Source organism: Thamnophis sirtalis, unplaced genomic scaffold (assembly GCF_051295495.1).
Source record: "Thamnophis sirtalis isolate CommonGarterSnake01/CBP01778 unplaced genomic scaffold, rThaSir2_p1.2 scaffold_11, whole genome shotgun sequence".
In the NCBI taxonomy this organism is placed as follows: domain Eukaryota; kingdom Metazoa; phylum Chordata; class Lepidosauria; order Squamata; family Natricidae; genus Thamnophis; species Thamnophis sirtalis.
In genome coordinates, this window is record NW_028261391.1 from 58710010 (window position 1) to 58729030 (window position 19021).

General features: G+C 47.6%; 1 protein-coding gene across 2 annotated transcripts; it reads left to right on the forward strand.

The window, feature by feature from the left end:
• The first annotated feature begins 7715 nt into the window (after positions 1–7715).
• EMX2 (empty spiracles homeobox 2) lies at positions 7716–18698 on the forward strand. Of its 2 annotated transcripts, XM_014057691.2 has the most exons (3): positions 7720–8415; positions 11313–11497; positions 16913–18698. In XM_014057691.2, exons 1-3 carry the CDS (start codon positions 8019–8021, stop codon positions 17078–17080), a joined length of 750 nt encoding a protein of 249 aa, XP_013913166.2. In that variant the 5' UTR covers positions 7720–8018; the 3' UTR covers positions 17081–18698. The 2 variants fall into 2 exon arrangements, with proteins under 2 accessions (XP_087582002.1, XP_013913166.2); XM_087725876.1 differs by lacking the exon at positions 11313–11497 and having other exon boundaries at positions 7716–8415.
• Positions 18699–19021: the final 323 nt, after the last annotated feature.

A 19021-nucleotide genomic window follows, 5' to 3' on the forward strand; every position in this document is an offset into this window, starting at 1 on the left:
AATCTTTAGTAAAAACGCACTGAATCAGTCCACAGTCCAGTAAAGATAAGGGAAAGGCAAAGCAATTCTGTAGCTCCCCTTATTCCAAACCTATACCATTTACTCCAAAGAAAGAAGGAAATGCCCAAAGAGAGACATTCAGCCACAAGGACTATAAACTTTCAAATAAGTTTCCAAATGCTTAATTAGATCAGTTTACTAAAGGGAATGTTTAAGTGGGAATTAGCTCATTTTGGTTTGAAAGTAGTTGTGTCAACGTTCACCATTCTAATTGCAACAATTTCATGCATTTGTCTAGAAAGTTAGCTGATAATGCTCCTGGGGGGGAAAAGTGGTGGGGGGAGCGGGTTGTTGAGCTTCTTGAAAAAGAAAAACCCGAAGTGAAAGGGTGGAAGAGCTGGGTCTGCAAAATGGGTGACGTGAAAAAAGCAATCAGGCCGTGGGAATGCAAAAACCGAGGGCAAAACCAGATTGGAATCATACCGGAAACTTAAAACAAGAGACAAACCAAAGGAATAGCTGGCCAAAATCTTAAGAATCCTAACAGCAAACTCATGAGAACTTAAAATCCAATATCTGCACACCATGCTTGAGGAAGTTAGCAGGACACGTTGCCAAATGCACACCCATCGAAGTCAGAATCTTTGGAAGAGCTTCCCTAGATTTTATCTGAGTTCAGCCTTTACAAAATCGTAGAGTGTGAGGCAGATCCCTGCTCCAGTGTACAAGGAGATAAGGACTGACCATTCACACCTTGTGGAATAGAATAAAAACAGTATCTTCCAGAACACAACAGATCACTAGAAAAGTCGCCGTGGATAGCTGCAGACAAGAAACCAGTTCCATTGGTATGATAAGAGGCACCCTAACTCTGATATAAACCTTTTGGGTTGAAGAAAGAAATTGGGGGGTGGGCTTATTTGCTTGTGCCATTTCAAATCCAAGCAAAGCTTTCAATTTTCAATCAAAAGGTGGAAGAAATATTGTTGCGGTAACAGGAAACATTTACAAATAATTAAAGCAGTGTTTCTCAACCTTGGCAACTTGAAGATGTCTGGACTTCAAGTCCCAGAATTTCCCAGCCAGCGAATGCTGGCTGGGGAATTCTGGGAGTTGAAGTCCAGACATCTTCAAGTTGCCAAGGTTGAGAAACACTGCATTAAAGCATTGATATCTGGTTGGTTCTAAAGTCCCATTAAAAACACCCCCCCCCCAAATTATATGTTTGAATGCAGTCAAATTAGGGAATCTGAGGTGGTGTTTTATCTGAAACATAAAGTCAGAGAAGGGAAGAAACAAATGCAAAGAAAGCAGCTTTAAATAGTTTTAGTATTCATAACTGAATTTAAGATATTGAGTACAATTTCACTCCAGCCAAGATTTTGGAAATTCTCACAGGTTGTGAAGTGTTTCGCGTCTGACAGATTGCCGATGTGTCCAACCCAACCTCCTAATGAACTTATTAATTTAGAAACATCTTGCTGAAAATGAGTCACAATCACACATTATGATGAAGCATTAAACGCCTGCAGATTCGTAAGTTTAACCAGAAATCTAAAATTGTTGCACTGATTCAGAATGTTTGATCCCAGTTTATGTCACAGTTCAGATACAAAAACAGCTCTGAAGTGAATAAAGTAGTATATTTAGAAGGCTCTTCATTTTTTTTCCAGAGAGGGAAATACAGGAAACCGTCGAATATACATGCTGAAAAATAATTGTATTTGTAGCGGTTTTCCCTGGGATGTAAGATTTATGTTCGAGATTTTCAAACCTACCCACTAGGCGGCGCTGCACGCCTAGGATTTTATTTAAAATATACAAGACGCCTGGTTCAGAAAAGACTTTTTAAAAAGTGTCTTTATTGAACAATTGATTCTTAAAATAAAAATATTGAATAATAAATCCACGTTCTGGACGCAGTGCAAACCCAGGTTCACTGGCAAAGCAATATAAAAACTATTTTTTAAAAATCGTTCATAAAATAACAACATAGGTTTGGATGATTTGTTTTTCTTGTTGCTGACTCTTTTTAAATAAAACAATGCTACTTTTTCCAGCCTCTTAAAATTTGTATTATAGATACTGCACATTTAAAAAGATACAAACGTGTTATTTCCACTCTTAATGTATATGTTTGTTTCAGAAAAGTAGAGCAATAATACGTAAATAGCCGCAACTTCTATTACTAATTTTTTTAAAAAAACTACATTTTGGTACATTCTGAATCTAATCCTAATGAGAAAACCACCAAAAAAAAGTTCATAAAACAGATTTAAACACATCTAATAAATGAAGCAGACGAGGTCCCGAACTACAGTCGATAACCTGTAATCCTAGGAAGGGTTTAAAAATTGCTAATTAAATTCTTTAAAAGTTTGCAGTTCAGCCAGTTGGACTTTTGTCCTTACGGGCTCTCTGCTTGGCTGAATATGTTACTTTATGGGGTGACAGAGAGAACGGAAAAACATTAAGGCTGATAATATGATTCTAATTAAAATAGTTGGATTCTTAACGCCTTCCAAATGCAGACATCTGGGAGGGGAGCAGTATATATTTTGTGGCAGTTTTACTGAGGTTGCTTTGAAAAGCGGGAAGTAATTATCTTGATAGCTTAATCAGAGGATCATCTTATTTTGCTGTAAATAAGCTGTGTGAGGATCAGTGGGCCTTACTTCCAAATAAATGCGCTTGAACTAATGCGTGGCATTAGCCAGCTTCGGGAACAAGGAGTATTTTTAGCTCCTGAGACGAACTTTTGAAATCCAAACCTCTACCCCAAAGGACAGGAGGAAATCCACAAACATCCGGAAATGACCTCCCTCCTCCCCCCTATTTCTGCTTTTGCTTTTGTTTGCCCTTCTTGTTTGTTTGTTTTTAATTTACAGCCGGGCTCTTTAGGGTCATGTTGCTGAGATCATACCGACCGTTCCCTGATGCTTAATTCCCCCTGTCAGGTTGAAGAGCTTCCTGGAGGGAATCCGCCCTGACCTGCAGACCTCAGCAGAGCCCGGCCTGGAGCGCCAGGAATTATATATACCGAAGCTAGCAAGCAGCCAGCCTCCGGAGCTTCTCCCACAACACACTGCACGCTGACAGTGCTACACACAACCAGGCACGTTCCCAGGTTGTTCTACCCAAAGCAAAGAAACTCCCTTCTGCTTCCAAGCTTCCAGCATCACCTTGCTGGCCTGCTCGGGGATCTTCAATAGGCCCAGAGAGAGGAATAAATTCTGCGATGGGGACCCAGCTCAAAGCTGGATCCTGGCGGTCTCTTAGCAGGGAAAGAGGAAGGGCTCAGAATTAGGGGGAAGGAAAGATGGGCCCACTTGGTCCACTCCTACTGATTCATGGGCAGGACTCAAGTTGGCGTCTTGGCATTCCCCAGAAGTTTCTTTCTGAATACACTTGGCCAGAGGTTTTGCTCGGGGCCCGGACGCCATTCACGTTTATCCTGAACTTCTTTCTTAATTCTTCAGCTGGTTCTCTGGGACCCTGAGGTATCCCCGTGAAAGAGGGTTCCTTAAACTATTAGGGGAACGGCTAGCTAGCGTGGACATCCCCCAGCCAGCAAAAGCCGCCAAGACTCAGATTCCTTGGCGCAACCGAAGCAAGCTAGGTAGCAAGGCCGCTCTTCCTCCTGATAGAAGGGGAAGCTGCTCCGGAGATCAGGAGGAGAGCGACGGCCAATCCGGTTCTTCTTCCCTGCTATTGCTAGGACGGGAGAAGTCTTGCTCACTGCATCTGAATGAACCTGACTGTCCGGAGAAACAGGCATTTTGGGGACCACGAGGCTCTTGCCATTCCCAAAGGGTTGAGCCTTCCTGTATCTTAGCAGATCCAGCTCTGGCCTATCCCAGGATAGGAGAAAAGGCCAGCCGGGTTGGCTCAGGGCACTTAAAAACTCTTTGGAAGAGTTTTCCGGCTAGCTCAATTTACCGGACAATGAATCCGAATCTGTATTCAGATAGAGCTGAATCTGTTTTGGGGTCACTTATAATTATCTCTCCGCCTGTCCTCCCGCCTGCCTGCCTCTAGGTCTTTCTTGTGAGCCCGAGCCAGATCCGCTGAGCCCGCGAGGGCCTTAGGAGAGCAGGAAGACCGAATTTTTAGCCGTGCCCGCGTGTAGACGGGCTGGCTCCTTTCCCGGGAATTTTGGAGGTCGCGATGGTGGAGGCTCGGGGGTTGATTAGTCTGAACCGGTCCTTCAATAATTGGTGGGCGACTGAGAAGGAGGATCACGGAGAAGGGAATCCGAACTGGTGATGAAAAGCTCTAGGGAAAAAATGGGAGCAACCTCCCTCTACCTCTATTTCACTCACTCACTCACTCACTCACTCACTCACTCACTCACTCACTCACTCACTCACTCACTCACACACACACACTCAAAACCTCTCCCGTCCCAACCAAGCGCAAACCTCTTTTGGAAAGGCCTCTCAGCAGTCCGGCGGCTCCTAGGAAACGTGGAATAAACGGAACGCTTATTAGAAAGACCCCGGAGTTTTTCCTAGGGACTCGTAGCCCAGGAGGAAAGCAGGCCCTTCCGCAGCGCCAGCCGACCCGTTAAGGCAGGCAGGTTTCTGTGCCGCCGGTCCAAAAACGGTCCAAATACTCCAGTTCTCCTTTGGCTTATACGAGAGCCGGGACGATCTTGGCAGGTGAGATCTGGTTGGAGGCGACGCCGAGACCATTCCGGATGGGCTTCCTTTCAAAGTTAGACCGAGAAGCCAAAGAGCCCCGCCGGTTTCTCACTTCGGAGTCTCTATTCCGAAACCTGTCCCGTTTCAAAGGTTGGAGATATTCTCCGGCGTGCCAGAAACCCACTGAAGGCCTGGGACACACTATAACGCGGCAAGCGGGCTTGAGATATTTAGATAGTGAGTTTTTCTTTCTTGGCAGAAATTAAAATTGGAGATACTCTAGAAGCAAGTTGGCGTGGCTGTGCTTCTTCCACTCTCCACCATTTGGGAACTTTTAAAACCCAAACTTGGTTTGGCTGTAAAGTGGTCCCTGAAGCCTTCCTCCCCCCCCCTTCAAACCCCTTTCCCACCCCTGTTCCAATCCCATGGCGGAATCTGTTGGCCTACGGCTGCGCCTGGTAAAGAGAGCTTAGATCTGTTGATACGCCGATCTGTCCAAGCTTGTCAAATCCGCTGATTTGGGGAGAATTCTCCTTCTGTGTGCACCAAGGATAAAATAATTTATTATCACCACAGTAACTTGTATTCTGAATTTACCCTTGGACTGAGATAAAAGTGCCCCAGCAGAAGTGAGTGGATTTCTCACGTTTAGGAGTGGAAGAGAAATGGCGGTCCCTTAGATTCTTTGCTAAGGAATCCAAAATAATTGAATCAAGAGAAATCTTCTATTCCAGATTAACGGCCGTGGTTAGTATATTCGCCTAGAGATGCAAAATACTCTTTCCGTGGCCACACTTCCGTCCTTCTATCCTTTTCTAAGGCTCTAGCCAAAATATTTAGCCGTGTGAAACGAAGGGGGTGGGGAGAGATGGACTGTTTTGCAGTGCAGATTAATCTCTCACAGGAAAATGAAAAGGCGCTTAGAATCGCAAAGTAAAAGCAGCTTCGGGTGCAAACCTTTTTCTTTTTAACCCATTTCTGAATTGGATATTCCTCTGAAAGAATATAAAACACACACCAATACATCCGGATACTAGGAAGAAGGAGATGAGAATGTAAGCGATGCGGGCAAACCAAAACACTCCAATATGCTTCTTCATGGAGCCACCTCGTTTCTAATTTACTCTCCCCTTTCGCCTACCTACCAAGAAATTCTCCACCGAGAAATATCTGGATTTTATGTAATTATATATGATATTAATAATTGTATTCATTTCAGAGCATTCGCTTATATTCAATAGGTTTGTATTTTATATGATATTTTTATATGTCGAATAAAAGGAAATATAAAAGCAGTGCACGTGGACTATGGTTTCTTTTTTAAAAGTACATTTCGTATTAGACCGTCGCAAAATGCCCAGTCTGGAGGGAATTCCCAAGCGTTTCTATCCTACTTCTAACTATCTTTCCCAGGAGAAATCTCGTGGTCATCCTAAGCTTCCCCAGCATTCCTTGTCCTTGTTTTGCTTGATTGAAAGTCGTTATGAAAAAAAGGCAGATAAGTATCCAATAATATGAATGTGCTGATCAATTTAAACAATAATAGCTCAGCTTATTTACTTGTAGGTAAAGGAGAGGGAAGAAAACAGGACCAGGAAAAAAAAACCCCAGGAGAAAATTAGGGCGTTCTGAAAGAGGATTTCTTGCATCGCAGAAATATGCTTTTTCACACACAATTCTTCGCCTTTCAGAAAATAAATCATATCGCCCAACAGATTTAAAAGAGGCAGATTTTTTTTTTAAAAAAATCATTAATGGTAAACGTGAAAAATACCTGCTGGTACCTCACTTTAGGAGAGTGTAATTGGTAAAAATAGGAGGTTGATGAATAGATAATAGATCCTTAACTACCAATAAACACTAAGCAGCGGCCCGCAGTGTAAGGATGTGATCATAATTATTCGACCGTGGCAGCCAATGGGAGCAGGAGGACTCGGGCCTAAAAAATCGTCCCCGAACGCCACGGCAAGCTCGAAAACCCGGACAAAGCCGGATCCCCGGATGACGAGCCCGTCTCTTCACCGCGAGCTCAGATTTCTGTCCTCACCACCCCCCACCCGCTCCCCCGATCTCCGTTCTCCCTCTGTAAGCCTCTCCCCGAAGTTGCTGCCGGCCGGAGCCAAGGAAGGCGGTGTGGCACTCACTGAGTTCTATTTTGGGGGGTGGGGTGTGTGGAGAAAACGCCGGGGGTCCCGAAACGAGTTTCGGAAAAGTCTCAGAAGGAGAAAGTGACCCCCACGCAGACTCCGGGACTGCAGAGAGGAATGGGGAAGGCTTCTAAGGTGTCAAGGGGGGCGTGAGAAGGCGCTCGAACGAGGGAAAGCGCAGCGCGTCCCCCTCTCCGAACCTCATCTGTCCCAGAAAGGTTGGAGATGGGGTCTCGCCCCCCCCCCTCAAAAAACCCTCTTGACTTGAGCCAGCCGGTTCGGCGTTTGTTTTGGTTTTAAAACCGGAGGAGAGACTCCCTTCTTTTCACACACCCCAACTCCTCCCTGTCTCTGCTCAAAGCTGGGAGAGGACCCCCCCCCCCCGTCTGTTCCTACCTGAGTCCTGTTGGGCTTGGATTCCGCTGGCGGGACCGCCGCCGCGTCCGTCTCTCCCTTCCTCCTCCGGTGATTTTGCGCCTCTCTCCCTCCTCCTTCGCCCCCCTTCCGTCTGGGGCCGGCAGGCGGAGGAGTCCGTTCCAGTCGGGCCCGGATCCATCCCTCCAGGATCGCGTGGGCCAGAAGTTTTGCCTCTCCCCTCTGACGCACTTTAAAGAGTCTTTCCCCCTTCAACCTCAAGGCGAGTAATAGCGACCAATCATCAAGCCATTTACCAGGCTTCAGAGGAAGCTGTTTATGTGATCCGCGGCACTAATTAGGCTCATGAACTAACAAATCGTTTGCGCCACTTTGGGCAAAGGGACCCCGATCGCTCGCCTGCCATGGATTGCCGCTGGACTTAAAAGGGGCCGCCTCGGGCGCTGCGCGGAGGAAGGAAGGAAGGAAGGAAGGAAGGAGCGAGCGGGAGGGCGGACGGACGGACGGGCGGGGGGAGAAGAAAAAGGGGGGGTGGGAGAAGAAGGAGAAGAAGAAAAAAAGCCAGAACTTCGCCCAGCAACTTTTTTTCTCCCCTTAGTGGATGAAGGGAGCGCGGGAGCCGAGCGGAGCGGCTGCAGAGAGCGTCTCCCTTTCGGGCGCTCGCTTCTTCATGCGGCCAAGCACTTTCCCTCCTGTTGCCGTCGCTGGCGGCCGTCCGGCGGCCGGACTCTGGATCTAGGCGGGCTGATCCCTCCGATCTCCTGGCCAGGACCCCGAGGAGGAGGAGGAGGAGGAGAAGCGGCGGCGGCGGCAAGCGGCAGGCCGGCCGGAGGAGCGTCCGCTCGTCGCCAGGATGTTCCAGCCGACCCCGAAACGCTGCTTCACCATCGAATCTCTGGTGGCCAAAGAAAGCCCTTCCTTGCCCTCTTCCCGCGCCGAGGATCCCATCCGGCCGGCGGCGCTCAGCTATGCCAACTCCAGCCCCATGAATCCTTTCCTCAACGGCTTCCACTCGGGCGGGCGGGGAGTTTACTCCAACCCGGACTTGGTCTTCGCCGAGGCTGTCTCGCACCCGCCGAATCCCGCTGCCGTTCCGGTCCACCCCGTGCCCCCGCCCCACGCCTTGGCCGCCCACCCGCTGCCCTCCTCTCCCTCGCCGCACCCGCTCTTCGCCTCGCAGCAAAGGGACCCGTCCACCTTCTACCCCTGGCTCATCCACAGATACCGGTATCTGGGCCACCGGTTCCAAGGTAAGCGCCGAGGAGGAGGGCCGGCGCGCTCGCTTCCCCCGGCTTTTTTTGCGCAGGGTGGGTGGGGAGAGAAATCGAGGAGTGGGACTCCCGATTGCCGTTATTGCGGAAGGGGGCCAAGTCCGCCGCCTTCGGGTTCAGGTGGGAGCCCGGAGGAAGTGGCGGCTCTTTGTTCCTGCTACCTCGAAAGCCATTTGCGTCCCCGGTAAAGAATTGTTTGCGCTAATCCAGATCAGCTTCAATGGAACTCCGGCTTGTCCCCCTCTCTCTCTTGGCGGATCTGCAAAGTGCAAAGTGGGGGTGTAAAGGGAGTGGAGCGAGCAGGGTTCGAGAATCGATTTGGCTCGAAGCAGCCACCACCACTTTCCTCCGGGAGAAGAGAGGGAATTTTTGTAGAAATTCCTGTCTTTCGGCTTAAGGTTTCTTTCCTATTTCTTTCCTTCTTTTTCGCGTTCGTCTGAATCTTTGACGAAATAAACTGGCGCAATCATTTAACTCGGAGCAGGGGGCTCCTCCTGTAAATTAACCTATCACTGGAAATCCCAATGAAAAGACACTCGAGTTTATTAAAACCGGAGGAGAACAAAGGAGTAGAGTGGAAGCTAATTCTTCTTAGCATTAGGGCGGCTTTTAATATCTCACAACCGAATTTATTTTTAAACGGACAAACCAAAGGCGACCTGCATTGGGGATTAATGCCGTCTCCTGAACTCAAAGATTTAGGCTACTTCTTTGAGAAGCGGCTTCAGGAGAGGACTTTGTATGGTGGACATGTGTGTATTTGTAACTAACAAAAATAAAAGCACATACACACATTCCTTAGCCTTCTTCCTCTGTGAGCCCTTCGGGCTACAGTAATGGGCTTCCGAAGGGCGGCTTCTAAGGGAAGTTCCTCTGAATACATCCCTTTGAAGTCCAGGGTCTCCAAGGGTCTTAACTTCTCAGGAAAACAACAACTTAAGTCGCCCTGCAGTCGCATCCCTCTGTTTTGGTTTGGCACCTACTCCCCCTCCCTCCGCTGTCATTTTCCAGTGAACGGGGAGATCTTCAGAACAGCACAATGTAAAAGCTGCAAAGACATGGGAAAGATTCCTGACTAACAGCTTTTCCCCTTTCGTTTCCTTTCCTTTCCTTTCTTCATGGGTTCGCCTATAATTCCCACTAAATAGGAGAGTGGGTGAAAGGACCCTTGGCAGGTGAGACAGCCTGGGTGTTAAAAAGGGAGAACGTAGTTTCGTTTTTGTGTGTGAGAGAGAGGGAGGGAGGGAGAGGGAAAGAGAGAGAAATTCGGAGGCCCAGTGATTAAGACTTTTGAAGGCAGAGATGGAGTGGGGGGGGGGGGAGAAGTGGGAGAGAGAAGTAATCAGCCTTTGAGATCTGCACCCGCTGCCTATGTCTGTAAGGCATCCGTCCTGCTCTACGTGCGCTCCTGCTTTCTGTCTCTCCCTCACTCTCTGCGTGCAGTTGCAGTTCTAACCTACGCCAATGCCTTGGAAAAGTACCTATTGGCGCTTCAATCATTTTATAAAGCTTCCCTTTTCCCCTCCGCCCAGCAAACACTTAAATAAAGGCCATCCGCCAAATTCACTCTGGGGCACCAATTTGGGGTGTGGAGAAGAAAGGTCGGATCCACACTGGCGCTACTCTCGGGTTGGAGCGTTTCCCCAGAAGGAAGAGAACCGGTAGCAAGAGGCTGGTGATTGCGGGACTAAAACTCCGGAAAATTAAGGGTTTCGCTCTGTCCGTAATCCGCGCTCCGTTGTGCTCGGATGGTTGAAGGGCGCCAGCGGAATCAGGAAGGGCTTGGCTGGGGTTGTGGTGCTCGTCAGACTCGGGCATCGGCCTCGCCGGGAAAAAGGAGAGGCGTACCAAGGCGGGGAAATCACTAGAACAAAATAGGCAGTAGGGGCGATTGGGGTAAAATGTTTAGTAAAGGTAAAAAGCCTTTACTAAAAACGTTTTTGGGGGTTTTTTTTGCTTCTGCAATGGGAGAATGAAACGCTGGGTGTGTGTGTGTGTGTGTGCGTGCGCGTGTCACGGAAAGAAAAACACAACCGTGTTTTTGTTCTAGGATAGGACAAAGGCCCAATGAATTCAGCGAGACTTATTTTTAAGGCACAGTCCCCTCTGCGCGCCCTTTGCTGGCTTGGCGTTCTGTAGAAGAGGGAGGGAGGCTTATAGGGAGGACTCTGAATTTCGTAGGACCAACTTTGGCAAAAGAGCGGTGTTTCGACCCCATTTTTCAAAACGGAGAGTGGCAAGGGCAGTAACTCTACCCGCTTATCTTAGTAGGGAACTGACAAAAAGAGAGTTTTCAAAATAAACGAAAGTGCCCAGCCAGGAAAAGAGGAAGAGGAAGAAGGAAGAGCGATGGGCTTCGTGACACCGAGAAAATAAAGTGGGAGTTTACAGTGGATCCGGGTGGGGGGGATCTATTCAGAAAATTGGGTCTCCTGAAAGATTCTTTTTTGCATCTTTCCCGGAGTATGTGGAGAAGACTGGCCCATAGAATAAATAATTCGCTTTGTTTCGTTACTGCCCATTCCCCTTAATTCTAATTAGATGCCTTCGAAGTACTCTTACACCTCATCTTGCCTTCTACAAAAGAATACCAAATGGCCAATTAATATACCCTCAGCTTCATCTCCTTCCCTTGTTTCCTTTCTGGAGGTAAGTACTAGGAAAGAAGAGGGCAGTTAATGCCAGTCCGCCTTCTAGGGAGAATCGAAGCCCTGGCGAAGTAACAAACCAGAAAAGGGCGAAATAAAGAAGGAACCGAGTTTTATTCGTCATCTCGAGAAAGAGAAGCAAAAAAATAGTATTTAGCTAGGCTTGGTTGGTTCCTGCTCTTTTTTGGGGGCTGCCTTCACTCTTTTTCCCCTCTTCTGGTTAAACAGGTAATGAAACCAGCCCGGAGAGTTTCCTCTTGCACAACGCACTGGCCCGGAAACCGAAACGGATCCGCACCGCTTTTTCTCCATCCCAGTTACTGAGGTTGGAACACGCTTTCGAAAAAAACCACTACGTGGTCGGGGCGGAAAGAAAACAACTGGCCCACAGCCTCAGCCTCACGGAAACTCAGGTAGGAAGGAAGAAGAAGAGGGGGAAACGGTTCCCAGTGTACAGTGCCTGAAATGCAAGGGCCGCGTTGATGGGGGGGGGGTGGGGGGGAGCCCAAAATATTTCCTCCTGGTCACATTCTTTAAAGAAAAAGGAATATCCCCTTTCGTGCTTTTTTCTCTCTCTTTTTCTCTCTCTCTTTAAAAAATAGAAGAGTTCGGGGCCCAAAAGCCAGCGGTAGCCCAAGTAAAATGAGATCTTTCGCCTGAGTGGCAGTAAAAGGAATTCATCATCTTCCTAGTTGCAATCCTATACGTCTTGCTTGGAAGCCGGGGCCCGTTCAATTCAGTGGCTCTGACTTCTAAGTAGACCAGCCTAGGATTACACCGCTGATCAAGGCAGATCGGCTTAACAGGTTTTGGCTCACGCAGGGAGGATAATCCGGGGCCAAATTTCAAGGCAGAGGAATAAAAAAAAACAGGAGTTTTGAGTGTCAGGGTTTCTTCTTCATCTTTGAGGATTTTTGAAAGTATTACCGGGGCCTTTATGAGGACCTCCCTCTACAGTTGTCCCGTGTCAGTTGGGACAATTGAAGTAGAAACGGCCTGCTCTTTTGTTTGGTTATTGTGTTCTTAATTAGGGTGTGGACTAGTTTTGGGATTGTTTTAAATAAAATCTGCGCATTTAACAAGGCATTTCAAACTCTAGATCACGTGTCCAGGAGAGACGGAGGGGGAGGGAGAAAATCCTATCGTTTCCCCTTCCAGGTTTGTTTTTGAAATTGAAATGTCCTGTTTTTAATTTACATACGTCTTGATTCCATATGCAAGGGGGCTAAAATAACTGGATTTGAACAAGGTGTCGCGATCCTGAGCACTTCTGCTTAGGAGCCCCAAATCCTATTGAAACGTTACCATCTCCGAGCAAAAGGTTAGAAGATTTAGTTGTTGGATCTAGTGGCCTGGATTTTAAACCCCACGGATTTCCACTCGGGTTTTTTTTTTTTTTTTAAGTCCGTCCGTTCTCCAGTGAAGTCGGAATCTTCTTAAAACCGTCTTCCACGGCTTTGTGGGTCGAAGAGCTTCCCCCCCCCCCACCTCCGTGAGTTGAATTCTGGGCTGGTTGGAAGTTCTGACGTTGAGAAGCGGGGATGTTCTCCGGTCCAAAGGAGTTTCCTAGTGGGCTTGTGTGTTTGTGTTTGTGTGTGTGTGTGTGTGTGTGTGTGTGTGTGTGTGTGTGTGTGTGAGAGAGAGAGAGAGAGAGAGAGAGAGAGAGAGAGAGAGAGAGAGAGAGAGAGAGAGAGAGAGAGAGACAGACAGACAGACCTGGGGGAAAAACACATCAAAACGCTGGGTGCGCCGGGCAAAGCAACGGGGCCAGAATGGCGTTGTTTGACAATCGCCCAGATCAGGCCTAAGAGACGCTTGGAAAAGTGTGCTTGGGATAATGATATATTGTATTAATCTTGGGAGTGGGGATGGGAGGGGTGGAAAGGGGTTGGCGAGGAGGAGGAGGAGGAAGAAGAGGGGAAAGCAGATCAAATTAATCGCTCAGGCTGTGTTTTAAGCTTGCTCAGCTGCCTTCTGGCCGCCTGCGTCTTTGTCACCAGAGGGCTCGGTTGAAGGTGGGCGTTCGGGGAAACGTTGTTGTTTCCTTCTTTAGCCTGAGTTCCCGGTGCTGGTTCAGCTTGGTTATTGCGGCCCCCTCCCTTTAGGTTTGGGGGCCTTGTTCTCCCCTCCAAGCCATTTCGGAAGAAACGCGCTTCTTCTGGCGTTTAAAAAGGAGGGAAGAGAAGCGGGAGAGAAGGAAGAAGAAGAAGAAGGGGAAAATAGACCCAGCTTAGTTCAAAGTTCCCAGTAAACAGTAACGTTCTTGGGTCGGATTAAGTTGTAACACTTTTTCCTCCCCCCCCCCTCCTCTCTTCCCCCCCCCCTTCCCTTTACCCTTCTTGCCTTTCTCGGGGCGGAGCGGAGGAGAGCAGGGACGGGGTTGAATCTTTTGTTTTAAACATGCCTCCCTTAACAAAACCCCAGTCAACGGGATCGAGGCTTTGATGAGGTTCGGGCTGCTGACAAGCTGATTTCCACGGGCAAAGCGGCCTTTAAGGTGGTCTTTGTGCCGCTTGATTCCGAAGCTGGTCGGGGTCTATTGTGGCGGTGTCAGGCCCCCCAACCCCCGACAAAATGAGCTCCCCTTTGGAGACCGGCGTGGAGAAATGAACCGCCGTCCCCTTCAATTAGCACGCTGAAAAGCAAATTAAACTCACCCCTTGTTCCCCCGCTCGCACTGCTTAAAGAAGGGGCTTCGGGAGAGAAGCTGAAAACGCAGCCGAGATGGGGGGGGGGGGAGGCGGCGCCTGGCAGCGAAGGGCTTCAGAAAGGGCAGCGAAGCGGGTTAAAGGGGCTGATTAAAATGGTCCCGTTTTCGGATTCTGCCCTGCCCCCGCCTCCCGTTGAAAAGCCTTTATCGGGCATTTCCAGGCTGAAGCCGGGGGGGGGGGTGTTGAGGGGAGAGAAAGCGCTCCTTTTCCTATTCCTCCTTTTAAAACCGCCTTTACCTTCGGCCGCCAGAGGGGAAGTCAGTTTCAAGCGCTCCGAAGGTAATTTCGGGACCAATACAATCTGTTACTAAACGGCTCGCAGCCTGAGCAAGGCCGGGTTTGATTCGGATTTCCGCCACCCCTCGCAAACTCACGGGGTTACTCGCTTCTTCCTCCCCGCTTGCCTAAAAGTGCCCAATCTGAAGGACTTTCCCGTTTTTTTTAACCCGAATCGCGGTTCCCCCCACAGCTTCTAGGAGACCCGAAGCTCCTTTGATAAGACAGAAGCGCTGGATACAAAAGAGGGCTCTATTTGAAGTTGGCAGGATTCGAACCTCCTCCTTAATTAACTGAGCTCGTTCACCGCTCTCCCTCCCTCCCCCTTTGATTATTTTTAATTACGGTAGAATAATCCCCTCCTCCACCTTTAAAGGGATTTCTCTCTCCCTCCCCCTCCTAAATTAACCTGGAGCCTCGCTGAGTTTGGGCTAAGTGTTGGTAGGCCTGTCTGTTAATCGGTTTCTAAGGTCCGACAGTAAGAGCCGCTTTTCAGTGGAGAGATCAAACGAAAGATGGCAGAAAGTGGGTGGAGGAGGAATTTTTTAAAAAAGTCTGGCTTAGTCGTTATTGTGTTTAAGCTGCGGTGATTAATAGTAAGAACTTGAACCCTGGAATTTCTGTCGCCATCATTTTCTTGTGTAAAATGTACTGTAATGCGCACCACAGAGAGAAGATGTGGGGACTCAGGAATTGAGTACAGGTGTGATAACATACATAAACACACCTGAAGGCAAGCTGGATGGGTAAATATTCCCTTCTCTGCAGAACACATTCGCTCTATTATGTGTCTTACCTACAATATGTAGATGCGTTGCCACCGTTCAGTAAATGGCACAGAGGCAAGTCCCTTTCCCCCCCTGTCAGACTTTTTTTTAAATAAATGGTGTGCATATATTATACATGGCATACAATATGATATGTATCATGGATTGGTGCAGATAAACACACGGGAGAAATGCAAACAGGGAGCTATGCAGATGAATGTACATAGACCCAACTCTTCCTGGGGGAATGGAAGGTGAAGGTCAGTGAGGCTCTATTTAAAAGCAAAATGCCTGGCAAGGCAGAGTAAATGTGTTTAAAATCAAATCACCAGGGTTGGGTCCAGGTAAATGGGCATAAGGCTTCTGACATGGCTCATTGAGATATGAGGAGGTGGAGCCCACAGAAGGTTGTTCCCCCCCCCCCGCCGCCACCAGACCATAATAGAGCGATTCTGGAGTAAATAGGAAGTCACTCTACAGCACAGAGACTCTGTTCACACAAGGCCAAGCAAACCGAATCACATCAGATTTTAATTTGCGAACCAGCTCCTTAGGGTTAAATCGTGGGATAATTTGGCTTAACAGGTTATGTTAATAGAATTATTATGCTTTGTTAACGAGAAGTTTTGGGATTGAAGCGTCTCCTAATTCAAAGTAAGCATTTGGAGCTCGAACGCAGTCAAAGGCTGCAGTGGCGTTCAAAATCCGATCCTCCGGCGTGATCCAAGCAGTATGTTGTAAAGAGTGTTGAATACTCGGCATCATGATCCTCAACGATTTTCCTGGGAGAGGAGCCCTATTGATTTTCTGATGGAATCTAATGTTAAAAACGAGTTCCAGTCAAGGGTGAAAAAGCTGCAGTCCTAAATTGACATCAATGGGGGCATATTTCCAAGGACTGTGCCTAAAGTGGGAGATTAATCTTAAAGCCCAATTACTGTGGCTTAACTGAGTTCCAGGGAGGCAGGAGGTCAGTGTTCCTGTGAAGTCAATGAGATTGCCTTTGATCCTGGCATTGTCTTCCGAAGCCACGGGAAGTCCATTAATTTCTATGGCATTTATTTCCCAGTAAGCGTGCATTGGATCTTAAAGCACCGATTCGCACGAAATGCCATATTGTCAGGCTCCAAGACCAGGCGAAGCTCTGGGTAGAGCAAGTAAAGGAGAAAGAGCATAGCTTTTAACACTGTTTGGGCGCTTACTTTTAAAGGAAGTCTCATTAAAGTCGGTGGAGAAATGTTTCTATAAATACACTTGAATGTTCGGATGCCGTTTTGCAGGGGAAACACCGGTGTCCTAAGGGGCTTAATCTTCAAAACCTTCACCCAGCCTCCAATCCCAGCCTGCCCTACTGTATCGCTGCTCTTTATTAAACCGTCTTCGAATTAACTTCTGAATCAGTGTAAGCTCGAAACCAGAATCCCGCGCAACAGCCAGGTTTTGGTTTGCAACTCCAGTGTTAAGTTCTTAAACCGGGGAATACCTTCGTGTAGCTGCAGTGCGTGCGCGTTGCGTGCGGGTGTGTGGGCGAGGCCCGCCTGCGATCCTGGCTCTTGCTATCGAAGGTAGGCAGGAGGGGGCTCTGGGGATTTCTGGCACTTTTCTGGGCTGCTGCTGCTGCTGAACGCTTCCGTTGTAGCCAGGAGAAAGGAGCCAGTGCGCGCTCACTCATACATTGACAGTGATGGGAAAGGGAAAGTGCGAGGTGAGCACCAGGGGCCTTTGGCTGGAAGGGTTGTGGCTGAAGGTCGAAATTCTGGAATTAAAACCAAACTCTCAGCGTCTGTAAGGCGGAGAGGGTAAAGGAGGCTGCGAGGATTAAGGACATTTTCGGAGTGAGAAGTTTCTTTTTGGAATTACTCTCATTGCTTCCCGGTTCTCTTTAAGCCCTATGTATTCGAATCCTGGTAGAAGCTCCTGAAGAGTTGCAGCATTTCAAGGGGCAGAAAAGGATCCTTAAAAATCCCCCCCCCGGGGCAATGATGCTGAATTAGTCTAACAACTGGCAGGGAGTCCCTGCCCGAACTTAATAGCCTCCTCTCTTTTCTCCTCCCTTCTTCTTGTGCTCCTCCAGGTAAAAGTTTGGTTTCAGAACCGCCGGACAAAGTTCAAGCGGCAAAAGTTGGAAGAAGAAGGCTCGGACTCCCAACAGAAGAAGAAAGGAACTCATCATATTAACCGGTGGAGGATCGCCACCAAGCAGGCCAGCCCAGAGGAGATCGACGTCACGTCCGACGATTAAGCCACCCCTTTTAAACAAGTAGAAAAAGAAGCAGCAAAAAAGTGTGAGAGAGAAAGAGAAAGAGAGAGAGAGAAAGAGAGAAACTCGATGCTGGCGCTTAACAGACTTTTCCAGGAACACCGCACACGTGTTTAAGGCTCGGGACAAGCCCAGGAAAGTGAGTGTCGTGGCCGGGCGAGAGAGAGAGAAAGAGAGAGACAGATTCCGGCTTGTTCGCACGGCCCCGTCTGACTTAGACAGAGGCAACGGCGAGGGTCAGTCCGAGCGTTGACGGCGCTGGTCCTGCACCGGTATATAAAAAAAAGAGAGAGAGGGAGGGAGGGAGAGAGAGAGAGAGAGAGACTGGAGGGTGGGGGTAAGGGAGAGACTGTCAATCAAAGCCAAATCACCGAGAGGAGATGATTGACCAATATTCAGTTCCTTGCCATTCAGAATGAATGAAATCACTTCAAATTTCAAAGGGAAATAACTGCACACACTCTCCCAAACAGCCGCCGCGTAGGGACTTCACGAGGGGTTTATTCTTATTAACCATAATTCTGATTTTTCTCCCAGTCTGAGGGAGAGAAAAATCCCACCTATCCAAAATGACACACCTGTTCCAGAAACTTGAACTGCATGCTTTTCTTTTTTCTTTTTTGGTTGGTTGGTTAAAAGAGCTTTTGGGAAGGGGAGGGAGGAGGGGGGCAGCACCTGAAAGGGAAGGTTGCTTAAAGGCAGGCGGGGATATGAAGTGTACTTCCCCCCCCCCCTCCTCCTCCTCCTCCCGAGACAGGTTCAGTGTGCTTTTAAAGTTTATTTCATGAGAAGCTGTGCAGTTTGTAAATCTTTTTTATGATAACTTCTGGTGTCAATGTGGTTGTGAAAACTAAAAGAAGTAGCGGTAACAAATTCTATTTCCCCCCCCCCCAAATCAGTTTTGCTTTTCCCCCAAATGGGGTACCCTCTGAAGAGATGGAAAAAGGTTGTGAAAGTTGGAAGGGAAAGGGACCTTTGTAATTTTGCTGCAAGACAGAAAGAAATCAGTCCTCGTTCTAAAATTCCAGTTATATATATCTATATATATTTCTTTCCATTAATGGGCTGTGCTGAAACAGGATTTATGGAGGGATCTGAAGACATTTCAGCCTTTCTGGGCCTTCCAAATGCGGAAGACTTCAATTCCCATAATGCCCAGTATCTGGGGTGGTGGGAATAGTAGTCCAGCCTAGCTGGGAGGCACCAGTGTAGAAAAGGCATTTCAACCCTGAACCCATTTTCCACAGGGAGGGATTTCAAGCACTGAAATAAATACCTTGTCAATTGTTCCAAGATTATACAGCTATTAAAATGAACCTCTCCAACACTGTGCCTTTTGAAGTGGTGGCTTTCAACTCCCAGAATTCCCCGGCCAACGTGGCCTTTGGAATTCTGGGAACTGAACTGACACTTGAAGTGCACCAGGCTGGGAAAGGCTGACTAAAAATGACAAATGTTTCCTTATTGTCTTATTTACCAGAATGTAAATATTTTTGTGTTGTGTGTTTAATTTGTTAGAATTCTAACACACTATATACTTCCAAGAAGTATCTCAATGTCAATATTTTGTCAATAAAGATTTATCAATACGGCTTAACAATTTTAAGCATTTTTTTTAAAAAAAAACTTTCTCCTTTCCATGCTCCCAATCCTTTTCTGGTGCTAATAGTCTTTACATTTTATGATCAGTGTTGATTGGAACCAGCCATCCTGAAGTAACTTTGTTAGTAGCGGAATAAAAATATTGATATCAAATCGCATTGACAATAAGATGATTTTTCAAACAAAGGAACGGGTTTCCGTTTTGAAAAATGCAGAAGCAATTTGTTTTCGTACGTTATTCAAGTCCACCTAGAAAACAGTTTTTTCCAGGGTATACCTGAACTCTTGGAAGTGTAGCTCGGTGTGCAATGTTGGAGAAAA